We start from the raw sequence: 14,722 nt of genomic DNA, 5'->3' as shown, positions 1-14,722 counted from the left end.
GCAGATACACATTTCTTCGTCTTGTTGGCTAAGGATGCAGACAACAAATACCAGGGTAACAGTAGGCGCAGGCAGTTAGTAGATCTCATCAGTGCAGGATACACTTTTTATTTTAATGTCTATTATTTCTTCTGGGTCCATAGGGCTCCACAGGGAGACATGAGGGTATAGGTGGTACTTGGAGGACTGGACACCAACAAGAAAGCTTTTTTTCTGTCCCAGGATGCTCCGGTCCTTCCCCCCTATACACCGCCCACAGCCTGAGGGCAACTCTGTGTCATTGGTGTCCGGCAGGAGGCACAAATTAAGGGCAGAGACCCGGTGGTTGATGTCAGCATAGGGGAGAAGGTCCTCACCCTGAGGCCCCTCCCCCAGCTCAGGGCGCCATTCCACTGGAAAGGAACTGCTCATGATCCAAAACATACCACCTCATCAGTGAAGCATGGTGGTGGTAGTGTCATGGCGTGGGCATGTATGGCTGCCAATGGAACTGGTTCCCTTGTATTTATTGGTGATGTGACTGCTGACAAAAGCAGCAGAATGAATTCTGAAGTGTTTTCGGGCAATATTATATGCTCATATTCAGTCAAATGCTTCAGAACTGATTGGACGGCGCTTCACAGTGCAGATGGACAATGACCCGAAGCATACTGCAAAAGCAACCAGAGTTTTTTAAGGCTAAAAAGTGGAATGTTATGCAATGGCCAAGTCAATCCCCTGACCTGAATCCGATTGAGCATGCATTTCACTTGATGAAGACAAAACTGAAGGGAAAATGCCCCAAGAACAAGCAGGAACTGAAAACATTGGCAGTAGAGGCCTGGCAGAGTATCACCAGGGATGAAACCCAGCGTCTGGTGATGTCTATGCGTTCCAGACTTCAGGCTGTAATTGCCTGCAAAGGATTTGCAACAAAGTATTAAAAAGTGAAAGTTTGATTTAGGATTGTTTAGTTTGTCCCATTACTTTTGGCCCCTTAAAAAGTGGGAGGCACATATAGAAACCGTTGTAATTCCTACACCGTTCACCTGATTTGGATGTAATTACCCTCAAATTAAATATGAAAGTCTGCAGTTAAAGCACATCTTGTTTGTTTCATTTCAAAGCCATTGTGGTGGTGAATAGAGGCCAAAATATGAAAATTCTGTCAATGTCCCAATATTTATGCACCTGACTGTATGTGTTGCGCACTACACTGTGCCATATTGTACATATCTGAGTTGCTCACTGCACTGTGCCAGATTGTATGCTATAACTATCCTTGCAGCTATGTCTAGCAAAGGGATGAATAACCTGTTTAGAAGACTTCGCTTCAGAAGATCAAATTCAAGATGGTCTATGTTCATCTTTTTATACGGCACCTGGTCCATCAGCCCCTGCATCCTCTCAGGACCCCCCTCGGGCTTATTTTTCACAGGTGTTGGCAAAAATTGCGGACCACCTAGTGATCCCTGTGGTAGTTTCCCCTATGGGATGGCCACAGCAGGTACTCCCTGCAAATTATTTGCCTACCCCCATGGGTAGATGTGGATGAGTCTGGCAATTACTACCTTACCTAGTAAACCTACTAAGTGTGCTGTTATCTTCCCAGTCCCACCAGCTATCAGATTCTGAGTTATCATCTGGGGAGGCAGAAGACACAGACCTCTCTCACTCTGACTCCCCCCTCGGGAGAGGAGGAGCCCCCCTCTAAATTGAATATACCTGCACTTATAAGAGCTGTACAAGCTATCCTTCAAATAGGAGAGACAGACCCTGTTCCTAAGGCAAAAGAGCCCCTCTATAAATGACAGAAGGTAGTTTTGCAGGAGTTTCCTCACTGGGACCAGCTATTTGATCATGTGTGAAGCATGGAATATGCCAAGTAAAAGTTTCAGCTGCCTAAACACTTGATTTCCTTTTACCCTCTTCCAGCTTCTGATCGCACTAAATGGGAAGTTCCCCCTGCAGTGGATTCCCACGTGACACGTCTGGTTACCGCTACCTTACCTATCCATACTGCAACCTCCTTAAAGGAGACTACTGATAGAAGGATGTAAGCTTGTCTGAAGTCTGTATACTCTTTTACAGGAGCTATTACTCGTCCTGCCAGGGCTACGGCCTGGGTGGCAAAAGCCATTGAGAGTTGGGCAGATGCCCTAGAAGATACATTTCCCTCTGATGCTTTGAGTTAACAGCTGTCATACATATCTCACATTAGATATGTAGCCTCCTATTTGGGAGAAGTGGCTTGGGATACTGGCCAAAGCATCTTCTACTTCTGTGGTAGCCCGCCGTATTGTTTGGCTTTGCTCATGGAAGGCAGATTTGGACTCTAAAAAGGCTTTGGAGTCTCTGCCATATTCTGAGGAGATACTGTTCGGCCCAGAATTTTACTATATTGTGACTACCTTGGCAGCTTCCAAGACTTCTTGCCTTCTGCATCTACTACGAAGCCTCGGATGTCATCCTTTTGTCCCCAAGGAAAAGCTAAAAGTCAGTCCTTTCCACGGCAGTCGGCATCCACTAAGGCCTCCAAGCCTAGGACCAAACAAGCCTGGGCTACTAGACGTCCACCTGCAAGTCTGAGGACAAGCCTTCAGCCTGATGGGGCAGTCCTCTCCCTGGGGGCTCCCAGGGTGGGAGTCCGACTTCTTCAGATTGCCCAGTTCTGGCATCAGACCACCTCAGATGACTGGGTAAAAGAAGTGGTCTCCCACGGATACGCCCTCCCACTCCTGAAGCGCCCCCCCCCCCCAGCAGTTCAATTGCACAGGACCTCCATCGGACCCAAGCAAAGCCCTGCTCCTCCAGAAGGCCATTCACTTCTTGCTGCTGTCGGGGGTAATAATTCCGGTCCCCTCATCACAGCAAGGGAAGGGCTATTATTCTACCCTATTCTTAGTTCGAAGCCCAACGGGTCTCATCGGCCTATCCTCAATCTCAGGTCTCTGAACAAGTTTATCAGGGTACCCAGGTTTTGTATGGAAACCCTCCGCTCTATTGTCCTGGCTTTGGAGACTGGGGACTTTATGGTGTCTCTGGACATTTGGGACGCTTACCTACATGTACCTATAGCGCCTTCTCATCAGCAGTATCTCTGGTTTGCTGTCCTAAAGCAACATTACCAATTTCAAGCTCTGCCTTTTGAGCTTTCTACAGCTCCTCGGGTCTTTACCAAGATCATGCAGTTATGGCGGTCTATCTTCGTCGTCAGGGGATCAGACTGCTCCCATACTTGGACAATCTCTTGCTCTTAGCAAGCTCCCCAGGTATTCTTCACCGCCATCTACAAGTAACCATTGCCTTTCTACAAACGCACAGTTTGCTGATCAACTGGAAAAAAAGTCTTCCCTGACCCCTTCTCAAAGAATGGTGCATCTGGGAGCCTTCTTGACTCTCAGGCTCAGAGAACCCTTCTGACAGTAGATAAAATCTCTGTATTACAGCACCGAGTGCGCAAGTTACTCCACAGTCGCCGAGTGTCAATTCACTCTGCAATGCAGACCTTGGGATCCATGGTGTCCACCTTCGACATGGTGGAATTCACTCAGTTTCACTCCAGGCCCCTACAACACCTGATCCTCTCCAGGTGGAATGGGCTACCCCATTTGCTCAGATCACAGACGATGGGCATATCTCCGGAGGTTCGCCTGTCCCTATCGTGGTCGCTACAGACATCCAACCTAAACAAGCGTCGCCCCTTTTGGATCCCGGACTGGGCACTCCTCACCATGGACACAGGCCTCCGCTATTGGGGCACAGTGACCGACCAGCACTACTTCCAAGGACGCTGGACTCCAGACGTGGTGATCTTACCAATCAACGTCCTGGAACTCCGAGCCATTTACAAAGCCCTCACTCTGGATCAGGATATTCTTCAGGGCAAGCCAGTACAAGTACAGTCTGACAACGCCATGGCAGTGGCCTACCTCAATCACCAATAGGCACTCGAAGTCAATCAGCAATGACAGAAGTGTTCCACATTCTCACATGGGCCGAACGCTATCTCCCAGCCATCTCCGCAGGGGAGATTCTCAATTGGGAGGCGGATTTCCTCAGCCGCCGCGACGTGCATGCAGGGGAGTGGTCTCCCTATCCAGAAGTCTTTCAGCTCCTGGTGGACAAATGGGGTCTATCGGACGTGGACCTCATGGCCTCGCAACACAACCCCAAGCATCCAGTGTATGGGGCCAGGATGAGGGATCCCGACGCAGCCTTCGTGGACGCATTATCTGTGAGTTGGACCTTTTGGCGTGCCTCTTTCCTCCAGTCTCCATTCCCCGGATTCTGTGGAAGTTCAAGCAAGAGGAGGCACGGTCCTGTTGGTAGCTCCGGCTTGGCCCAGACGCCATTGGTACTCCGATCTTCAAGGTCTCTCCATAGACGTTCCTCTCCAACTTCCTCTACGACCAGACCTGTTGTCTCAGGGTTCCTGTGTCCATCTGGACCTGGCCCGTCTGTCTTTAGCGGCTTGGCTCTTGAGGCATCCCTCTTAAGGTCTTAAAGGGTTTTCTAGCTCTGTGGTCCAGACCATGCTCAGAGCCTTTACCAGGTTTTATCACCGGGTGTGGCATACATATTTCCAGTGGTGTACTACTAGAAACTATGACCCTCAGGTTTTTAGGGGTTCTAGAATCCTTGCCTTTCTTCAAGCTAAACTGGATCTCGGACTCCGCCTGGCCTCTCTGAAAGTGCACGTTTCTGCTCTGTCCTACTGCTTCCAGCGCAAAATTGCTCCTCTACCGGAGGTTCACTCTATCCTGGAAGGTGTTCTAAGTGTACAATCCCCCTATGACCCTCCTGTGGCTCCGTGGGATATGTCAGTGGTCCCCAAGGCACTTCAGGAACCTCCATTCGAACCCCTGAATTCAGTAAATATCAAATGGCTCACTGTGAAGACTCTATATCTTCTGGCAATAGCATCTGCCCGTAGGGTATCTGATTTAGGGGTGCTTTCCTGTCGCTCCCCACTTCTAATCTTTCATCCGGACAGGGCTGTTCTTCGAACGCACCCTGGCTTCCTTCTGAAGGTGGTCTCTAGTTTCCATCTTAAGGAAATTGTGTTTCCGGCCTTTTAATCACCAGGCCTTTCGGCAGGTGAGGCCTCTTTGGATGTGATCCATACTCTGAAGATCTACATAGACCGTACTAGTTCTATCAGGAAATCGTACTCCCTCTTTGTCCTATATGGATTCCATAAGAAGGGATGGCCCTGGCCAGAATGCTTCGCATCTCACAGGCCTACACAGACTGGCCTTCCTGTACCGGCTACAGTATCTGCTCATTCTACTCGCTCTGTGGGTCCCTCGTGGGCAACCCGTTGTGGTGCGTCTGCCGAACAACTATGCAAGGCGGCCACGTGGTCTTCTGTCCACACCTTTCTTAGGTTCTATGCCTTTGATACATTTGCCTCTCAGGATGTTTCATTCAGATGCTGGGTTCTCCTCTCAGCTCACGAGTGTTCCTGCCCTTGAACAACTGCTTTGGGACATCCCCATTGTCCCTGTGGAGCCCTATGGAACCTGAAGAAGAAAAGGAGAGTTATGGTATAACTAACCCTTAACTTTGTCTTCGAATTCCATAGGAATGCGGTAACCGCTGCCTCTGCCTGTTATGTCCTTGGAAAATTGTAGGAGTCTTTCACAAAACCTGACCATGCGCACAGTGCCGCTATTGGAGCTCCTGCCCCTGGAGCCTCCATAGGCTTACAGTAGTTTACACTATCTAAAGGGGGTGTAAACTACCGGGGCCAAATTCCGAAAAGTTTCGCTAGGTACATTGGGGTCAGATCGTAGCCCCCATTGATAATAATGATGACTGTGATCCGCAGCGCTAACTAGCACTTTGCCAGAGATTTCTGTGAAATCTCCTGTATTGTTACATAGGTACCATACATAAAATTATGCAGAAACTGTAGTTTCTGCTTAATTTTATGTACAAAACAGCTTCACACATAGGCCCCTTAGTCTATTTAGGGGGTATAGGAACAGTAGCTTAGCCTATAATTATAATTTATTCATATGGCGCCACAAGTGTTCTGCAGCACCTTACAAAGTACATAAACCAATAAGTAACCAGCGACTTACAATACAATAAAATACAAAGCAGGACACTGATAATAAACATAGCGATATTAGTGACCTTTACACCCACATAAATGAAAATACGGTAGGGAGAAGCGCAAGAGGGTAGAGGGCCCTGCTTGAAAGAGCTTACATTCTAATTATGTGGTGAAAATAATTTTATCCTGAAAGATGGCTAAATGACCTGATGAGGTTCTGTAGAGAGATCCTGTCTGCTGCGGGGCTGCGGGATGATGTAAGTGGTCTGTGATGCGAAGTCTACAATCCCCGCATATATGGTCTGGGAGGTTCGGATAGTTGCCGCTGGGGACTCTGTTACTAGGGCACTGATTAGGAAGTAGGAATAACATCCTGGCCATGGTATAGCAATCATGCCATGAGCCTTCAATAGTGCGCTTGGCACAGTGGATTAGAACAGCCCAGAAGCCCAACGTGCAGCTTCCCCTCCATTGTTTGGGGCAGGTGTCAGCTCGAGTCGGAAATTTGTTTTGCCGGATTGAATAAGATCAGGCTGTTAATGTTCCACATGTCGTAAAATATTTCAGCAGTCTGCTTGCAGCTTTTTGATTGCTCGTCAAGAACTTTATCAAGACTGATGACTGCCTTTTGTCTGCTTATCTCGGGGGGGGGGGGGGGCACGCCACGCCACGCCACGGGGTGTCAGACGTGCGGTTGCAAATAACCAAAATTACTAAATGAATCACAGGACTACTTTAGACTGAAGTTCAGTGTGGAGGTGCTGAATAAAGTGCTTCTCCTGGATGAAGACCAGCATTTTGAGGCTCAGCTAATCCTTTGAACGTTCCATGAATTGATGGGTAGTGTCAGGAGTAGATGAAAGGAGGAACATTTTTGTCATGGTTTGGTATATGTGTAAATAATAAGACTAGATGATCATACAGCAGAGCTGTGTAGAGACTGGCACTGAGTGTCTGTGGTCTCTGTCCTACAGGAGTCTGTGGAGCTTCCTCTCACACATCCGGAATACTATGAAGAGATGGGCATTAAACCACCCAAAGGGGTCATTCTCTATGGCCCGCCTGGCACAGGTACTATCTTCATCTCCCTTGTTCATTGTCTGTCTGTTTCTCTGTCCATTCCCTTAATATCTGTCTGGTTTGCGTCTCTTCTCAGGCAAAACTCTTTTGGCCAAAGCCGTAGCCAACCAGACCTCTGCCACCTTCCTGAGGGTGGTGGGCTCGGAGCTGATACAGAAATACCTGGGAGACGGGCCCAAACTGGTACGTGAGCTGTTTCGAGTGGCAGAAGAACACGCACCGTCTATAGTATTCATTGATGAGATTGATGCCATTGGCACAAAGAGGTAAGAACTTGGCTCTATACTAGAATTCTGCTCCCAGTACCACCAGTAATCATTTTCTGGGTTCAATATTTATTTTGGAATTTTAAAATCAAACAGACTTATCGTATGCAATACATAAAGCATATAACGTGTACAGGTACATAGGGAAAGCGCCAATATTATATAATATTTATCCACAGCCTTATAAACATAATATATTTGCTACATAAATCAATATTCATACCCTAAAGCTGCATACACACGTAAAGATTTTCTGTCCAACCATTAAACTAGTTGATTGGTTGGAATGAAAATCTGGTAATGTATGAAAGCAAATGACAATCAGCAATTTGCTCCCAAACGCCGGAAAATGGACAAAAACTGTTGTTTGAAAAAATTGTTTTATATCAAACATTTAACAAACTTGTTTGACGCCATTTTCATCTGTTTTCTGGCATTTAGGAGCAAATTGCTGATCATCAGTTACTCCCATACGTTACCAGATTTTTATTCCAACCAATCAACTAGTTGGATGGTTGGACAGAAAATCTTTACGTATGTGCCCAGCTTTACTCTCATTTCTTTTTAAAAATTATTGTGTACTACCAGATAATAATGGAATAGTAAAACCGCACGTATATTATACATGTTCTTAATTGCTGAGCACATTGTAATGACGACATTTGTGACCACAGAAAGGTCATGTGAGAGCAATGATTGATAAATGAATGGTGGCTGGGAGAGCTCAGAATTGTCCTGTCTGTTGTGTCAGCTATGCAGAATGTACAATCATTGGGGATTGTGTAATGTGCGGCCCGTCCTATCAATAGACGGCTCTGTTACTTTGCCACTTGCGTGTTCTCGTATGTGGAGGCTACAAACTGGATCTGGGTGGCTCTTTATGACTGTGTTGGTGTTCTCCACCTCAAGGTGCTGGTACCCTAAGGGGTACTCACAGAGGTTAGGCCAGATATTCAGGTGCTTATTAGACATATAGGAAAAGCAGTGTCTTATGGATCTCTTACCCCATGCATCACAGTAGGATCCCTTTTTAAATGTATACTAGCTGATGTATCCAATTTCACTCGGATATACCTTAGATATTGTTTCCATTTCACCACTCCAATAATCCTTCACCTCTATAGTAATGCATCACTGCTATAGTAAGACATTACCCTCCCTCACCTGTCTAAGACATTCCACTTCCTCACCTCTGTAGTAACACCTTTCCCTTCCTCGCACATGTAGTAACTTATTCTCCTCCTTCCCCTCTGGAGTAACACATTCCCCTCCCTCAATTCTTTAGTAACACATTCCTGTTCTTCACCCCTGTAGTTAAACATTCCCTCACCTGTGTAGTAACATATTCCCCTCCCATACCTCTGTAGTAACACATTCCCTTCCCTCACCTGTGTAGTAACATATTCCCCTCCCGTACCTCTGTAGTAACACATTGCCTTCCCTTATGTGTGTAGTAACACATTCCATTCCCTCACTCTACAAATAGGAGAGCCACACCAGCTGCCAGTGATGTTTTAGACCTTTTCACCCCCTTAAGAGTGAAATTTTGAAAAATCCCTTCTTAGTGGGCACCTTTGTCATGGAAGGAATATACTCCCCGGTTTCATGTGGGCGCTTGGCGTCAGTATTAGCCCCTCTCATGGTTTCACACCAACACAATTGTCTTCTGTACCCGTTCTCTGTTGTGTTATTAGCACTGTGTAACAGGGCTGTATTCTACAGCCATGGCCAAAAGTTGTGAGAATGACATAAGTATTGGTTTTCACAAAGTTTGCTGCTTCTGTGTATTAGACCTATTTGTCAGATGTTACTATGGTATACTGAGGTAACATTACAGCATTACATAAGTGTCAGATGTTACTATGGTATACAGAAGTAATATTACAGCATTTCTGAAGTGTCAGAGGCTTTTATTGACAATTACATTAAGTTTATGCAGAGTGAATATTTGCAGTGTGACCCTTCTTTACCAAGACCTCTGCAATTCGCCCTGGCATGCTGTCACTCACCTTCTGGACCAACTTGCTGCCCTTCTTGACACCAGGCCATCCTCCAAAAGTCTTCGTCCTGTGTCATGCCATTGAGAATTTGTGGTCAATCCCCAAGAGGCGGGTGGACAAACAAATACCCACAAATTCTGATAAACTCCAAGCATTGATTAGGTAAGAATGGGCGGCCATCAGTCAGTATGTGGCCCAGAAGGTGAGTGACAGCATGCCAGGGCGAACTGCAGAGGTCTTGAAAAAGAAGAGTCACCACTGCAAATATTCACTCTTTGCATAAACTTAATGTAATTGACAATACCTCAGTATACAATAGTAACATCTTAAAAATAGGTCTAATAACAGTGAAGCAGCAAACTTTGTGAAAACCAATACTTGTGTCATTCTCAATACTTTTGGCCATGGCTGTATGTGTGTTAGGTAATGACGTGATCCTGTGTGGCCCTGACTGTATGTGTGTTAGGTAATGATGTGATCCTGTGTGGCCCTGGCTGTATGTGTGTTAGGTAATGATGTGATCCTGTGTGGCCCTGGCTGTATGTGTGTTAGGTAATGATGTGATCCTGTGTGGCCCTGACTGTATGTGTGTTAGGTAATGATGCGATCCTGTGTGGCCCTTGCTGTATGTGTGTTAGGTAATGATGTGATCCTGTGTGGCCCTGGCTGTATGTGTGTTAGGTAATGATCCTGTGTGGCCCTGGCTGTATGTGTGTTAGGTAATGACGTGATCCTGTGTGGCCCTGGCTGTATGTGTGTTAGGTAATGATGTGATCCTGTGTGGCCCTGGCTGTATGTGTGTTAGGTAATGACGTGATCCTGTGTGGCCCTGGCTGTATGTGTGTTAGGTAATAATGTGATCCTGTGTGGCCCTGGCTGTATGTGTGTTAGGTAATGACGTGATCCTGTGTGGCCCTGGCTGTATGTGTGTTAGGTAATAATGTGATCCTGTGTGGCCCTGGCTGTATGTGTGTTAGGTAATGACGTGATCCTGTGTGGCCCTGGCTGTATGTGTGTTAGGTAATGACGTGATCCTGTGTGGCCCTGGCTGTATGTGTGTTAGGTAATGATGTGATCCTGTGCGGCCATGGCTGTATGTGTGTTAGGTAATGACGTGATCCTGTGTGGCCCTGGCTGTATGTGTGTTAGGTAATGATGTGATCCTGTGTGGCCCTGGCTGTATGTGTGTTAGGTAATGATGTGATCCTGTGTGGCCCTGGCTGTATGTGTGTTAGGTAATGATGTGATCCTGTGTGGCCCTGGCTGTATGTGTGTTAGGTAATAACGTGATCCTGTGTGGCCCTGGCTGTATGTGTGTTAGGTAATGATGTGATCCTGTGTGGCCCTGGCCCTGGCTGTATGTGTGTTAGGTAATAACGTGATCCTGTGTGGCCATGGCTGTATGTGTGTTAGGTAATGATGTGATCCTGTGTGGCCCTGGCTGTATGTGTGTTAGGTAATGATCCTGTGTGGCCCTGGCTGTATGTGTGTTAGGTAATGACGTGATCCTGTGTGGCCCTGGCTGTATGTGTGTTAGGTAATGATGTGATCCTGTGTGGCCCTGGCTGTATGTGTGTTAGGTAATGACGTGATCCTGTGTGGCCCTGGCTGTATGTGTGTTAGGTAATGACGTGATCCTGTGTGGCCCTGGCTGTATGTGTGTTAGGTAATGACGTGATCCTGTGTGGCCCTGGCTGTATGTGTGTTAGGTAATAATGTGATCCTGTGTGGCCCTGGCTGTATGTGTGTTAGGTAATGACGTGATCCTGTGTGGCCCTGGCTGTATGTGTGTTAGGTAATGACGTGATCCTGTGTGGCCCTGGCTGTATGTGTGTTAGGTAATGATGTGATCCTGTGCGGCCATGGCTGTATGTGTGTTAGGTAATGACGTGATCCTGTGTGGCCCTGGCTGTATGTGTGTTAGGTAATGATGTGATCCTGTGTGGCCCTGGCTGTATGTGTGTTAGGTAATGATGTGATCCTGTGTGGCCCTGGCTGTATGTGTGTTAGGTAATGATGTGATCCTGTGTGGCCCTGGCTGTATGTGTGTTAGGTAATAACGTGATCCTGTGTGGCCCTGGCTGTATGTGTGTTAGGTAATGATGTGATCCTGTGTGGCCCTGGCCCTGGCTGTATGTGTGTTAGGTAATAACGTGATCCTGTGTGGCCATGGCTGTATGTGTGTTAGGTAATGATGTGATCCTGTGTGGCCCTGGCTGTATGTGTGTTAGGTAATGGTGTGATCCTGTGTGACCCTGGCTGTATGTGTGTTAGGTAATGATGTGATCCTGTGTGGCCCTGGCTGTATGTGTGTTAGGTAATGATGTGATCCTGTGTGGCCCTGGCTGTATGTGTGTTAGGTAATGATGTGATCCTGTGTGGCCCTGGCTGTATGTGTGTTAGGTAATGACGTGATCCTGTGTGGCCCTGGCTGTATGTGTGTTAGGTAATGATGTGATCCTGTGTGGCCCTGGCTGTATGTGTGTTAGGTAATGATGTGATCCTGTGTGGCCCTGACTGTATGTGTGTTAGGTAATGATGTGATCCTGTGTGGCCCTGGCTGTATGTGTGTTAGGTAATGATGTGATCCTGTGTGGCCCTGGCTGTATGTGTGTTAGGTAATGATGTGATCCTGTGTGGCCCTGGCTGTATGTGTGTTAGGTAATGATGTGATCCTGTGTGGCCCTGGCTGTATGTGTGTTAGGTAATGATGTGATCCTGTGTGGCCCTGGCTGTATGTGTGTTAGGTAATAACGTGATCCTGTGTGGCCCTGGCTGTATGTGTGTTAGGTAATGATGTGATCCTGTGTGGCCATGGCTGTATGTGTGTTAGGTAATGATGTGATCCTGTGTGGCCCTGGCTGTATGTGTGTTAGGTAATGATGTGATCCTGTGTGGCCCTGGCTGTATGTGTGTTAGGTAATGATGTGATCCTGTGTGGCCCTGGCTGTATGTGTGTTAGGTAATGATGTGATCCTGTGTGGCCATGATGATTCAGCATTACACATGTCTTCTGTACTTCCCACAGATATGATTCCAACTCCGGTGGGGAGAGGGAGATTCAGAGAACGATGTTGGAGCTGCTCAACCAACTGGACGGATTTGATTCCCGGGGTGATGTTAAAGTCATTATGGCAACAAACAGGATAGAAACCCTGGACCCAGCACTAATCAGACCAGGTATATTCTGTCATATACAGCCTGCGTCCATTAATGGCGATTCACCGTTTCTACCCACCTTACATGGCCCGGCGATCACATAATCTGACAATGACCATGTGTATTGTGAGAGGTTGTAAACTGATGTGATCTCCACTTCTATCTAGCACTGTATCCCCCAAGTAGCTGGGTTACAGGTAACTGTTGGGATCCAGGAAGGTGGATCCTCAAAGAAGTTTACCGCCATACCCTCTAATAAAATAAAGCCCCTACACCCCACCCTGGGGACGGCCTCTGATAAACTGCTTACGTAGAGTGTAGTTACACAGTGACTAGAGACGCCCAGGACTCGTATAGGGAAAGTTTCCTCAGTAACACTCTGACACACACTGACTTACACATAAATATAAAAGCTATTCGGAACCAGGGAAGCTGGGAGTTTATTTGGAAGAATATTACACATTGTGTTAGATCTGCTCTCTGCAGAAACATTTGGTGTTTGTGATGCTTACTGTCAAATTTTTAAAATCAGGCCGTATCGACCGAAAGATTGAATTTCCTCTGCCGGACGAGAAGACCAAGAAAAGGATCTTCCAGATCCACACGAGCCGCATGACGTTGTCCACCGATGTCACGTTAGATGATTTGATCATGGCCAAAGACGACCTGTCTGGAGCAGATATAAAAGTAAGACCCTACCTGTGTGAGCCTTATAGTTCCCATAGTACATGCGGCAGCGATCAGCCCAGAGTCACGTCTCTGCTTTTCTCCGCAGGCTATATGCACTGAGGCCGGGCTGATGGCTCTCCGGGAGCGTAGGATGAAAGTTACCAACGAAGACTTTAAGAAATCAAAAGAGAACGTGCTGTACAAGAAGCAGGAGGGCACCCCGGAGGGGCTCTACCTCTAAACTTCATCTTTTCTTGAATATTTTTATTTTCTTTTGTTATTTTTCACTGGATGAGGGAGAGCGCTGCTGCTTCTGTAGTGGGGAGCAGTTGTCCTTAGATTAGCTCCTCCAGCTGTTGGACTGTTACTCCCATCATCCCCATACACCATGGTCTGATATACTGGTGTGGGACATTCGCGATCGGCCATTCTGTTGCTCAGCCAGGAGCTAGCATGATGTCTGTTCCCCCGGGGCGCTAGACAGTGGCCCTATTGCGGCTGCTGCAGGATGTGTTAAATAAAATCCATTCAAATGCAGATCAGTGCAAATTGTGTTATTACTCAGTGATTAGAGCACTAGTGCTGCGGTACTGCTTCTCAGGCGTCGTATACTGATGTCCATAGGCTATTGCACCAATTGGCTTAACTTTCCTCTCCTCTATAATAGACCAGGACCTCTTCCAATTAGAATAAAAACCTGGAATCCACCTGCTAAACTCATTCTATGTTCCTAGGTGAGAAGAGAGGGAATTAGTGTGATGAATGGATACAAGGATAATAAAATGATGGTCATTTTCCTGGTGTCCATAATCAGGGCCAATAGGATCAGACAAGAGTTTATATTTGAGTAAACTAATGGAACTGTGATGAAAAGATGTCCAAGTTGTCAGCAGTACCCTAGCAATGAGCGCTACCACAGCGTAATACCCGCCCTTCCGATCTATGCCTCCTGCGTACTGCTGTAGGCCACCTTCCCGAGGTCCTCGCAGCTGCGACTTGTATTCTTTTTGGACCATCCTAAATAACCGTATTCTGTGTTTCTTTATTTACTTTGAGGTCTCTATATTTAGCTATGTATCTAGTTTATGCTCCTATTGCTGTTGAGAGAATTGTGGTTCGGAATAGAATATGGAAAAAATGGCCGCCTGATTTGGGTGTACGGTTGTGATACAGCCAGACGTTCCTGCAACAACAACAGGTCCTTCGCATTTTAATCAACATTGAGCTTAATAAAATTGTAAGTAATAGTTTCCTTAAGGGGTGTTAAAAATTGTCATTTAGATGCTGCTTTACTTTAACACAGTCACTTAAAAGATTCAAAAGCGTAAACTTATTATAACACACGTTTAGCTTTGTTCCACATGGAATATCAAACGCCAATTTTTTTTTTTTACAGGTACCCCTCAGAACACGGTGTATGCTGGGAATTTGACATTTTTATTAGTTGTCAATTTAGGTGAAAAATGGATAAACAAGCAATTTTAAAGTGCTCTAATAAAAAAAGA

The 14,722-nt window shown here is 46.5% G+C and overlaps 1 protein-coding gene across 1 annotated transcript in view; it reads left to right on the top strand.

Annotated features, from left to right (window-relative positions):
* PSMC1 (proteasome 26S subunit, ATPase 1) overlaps positions 1-13,754 on the top strand; it is a 33,439-nt gene extending 19,685 nt beyond the window's left edge. The window contains exons 7-11 of the mRNA XM_088462505.1: positions 7,018-7,114; positions 7,200-7,389; positions 12,418-12,569; positions 13,081-13,235; positions 13,324-13,754. Coding sequence (XP_088318631.1) covers positions 7,018-7,114; positions 7,200-7,389; positions 12,418-12,569; positions 13,081-13,235; positions 13,324-13,458 — 729 coding nt within the window. The 3' untranslated portion in view covers positions 13,459-13,754. The remainder of the gene's footprint in view (positions 1-7,017; positions 7,115-7,199; positions 7,390-12,417; positions 12,570-13,080; positions 13,236-13,323) is intronic.
* Positions 13,755-14,722: the final 968 nt, after the last annotated feature.

Source organism: Taudactylus pleione, unplaced genomic scaffold, assembly GCF_031769625.1.
Source record: "Taudactylus pleione unplaced genomic scaffold, aTauple2 ptg001254l, whole genome shotgun sequence".
In the NCBI taxonomy this organism is placed as follows: domain Eukaryota; kingdom Metazoa; phylum Chordata; class Amphibia; order Anura; family Myobatrachidae; genus Taudactylus; species Taudactylus pleione.
The sequence above is the reverse complement of the archived record's forward strand: the minus strand, read 5'-3'. Positions and strand labels throughout refer to the sequence as shown.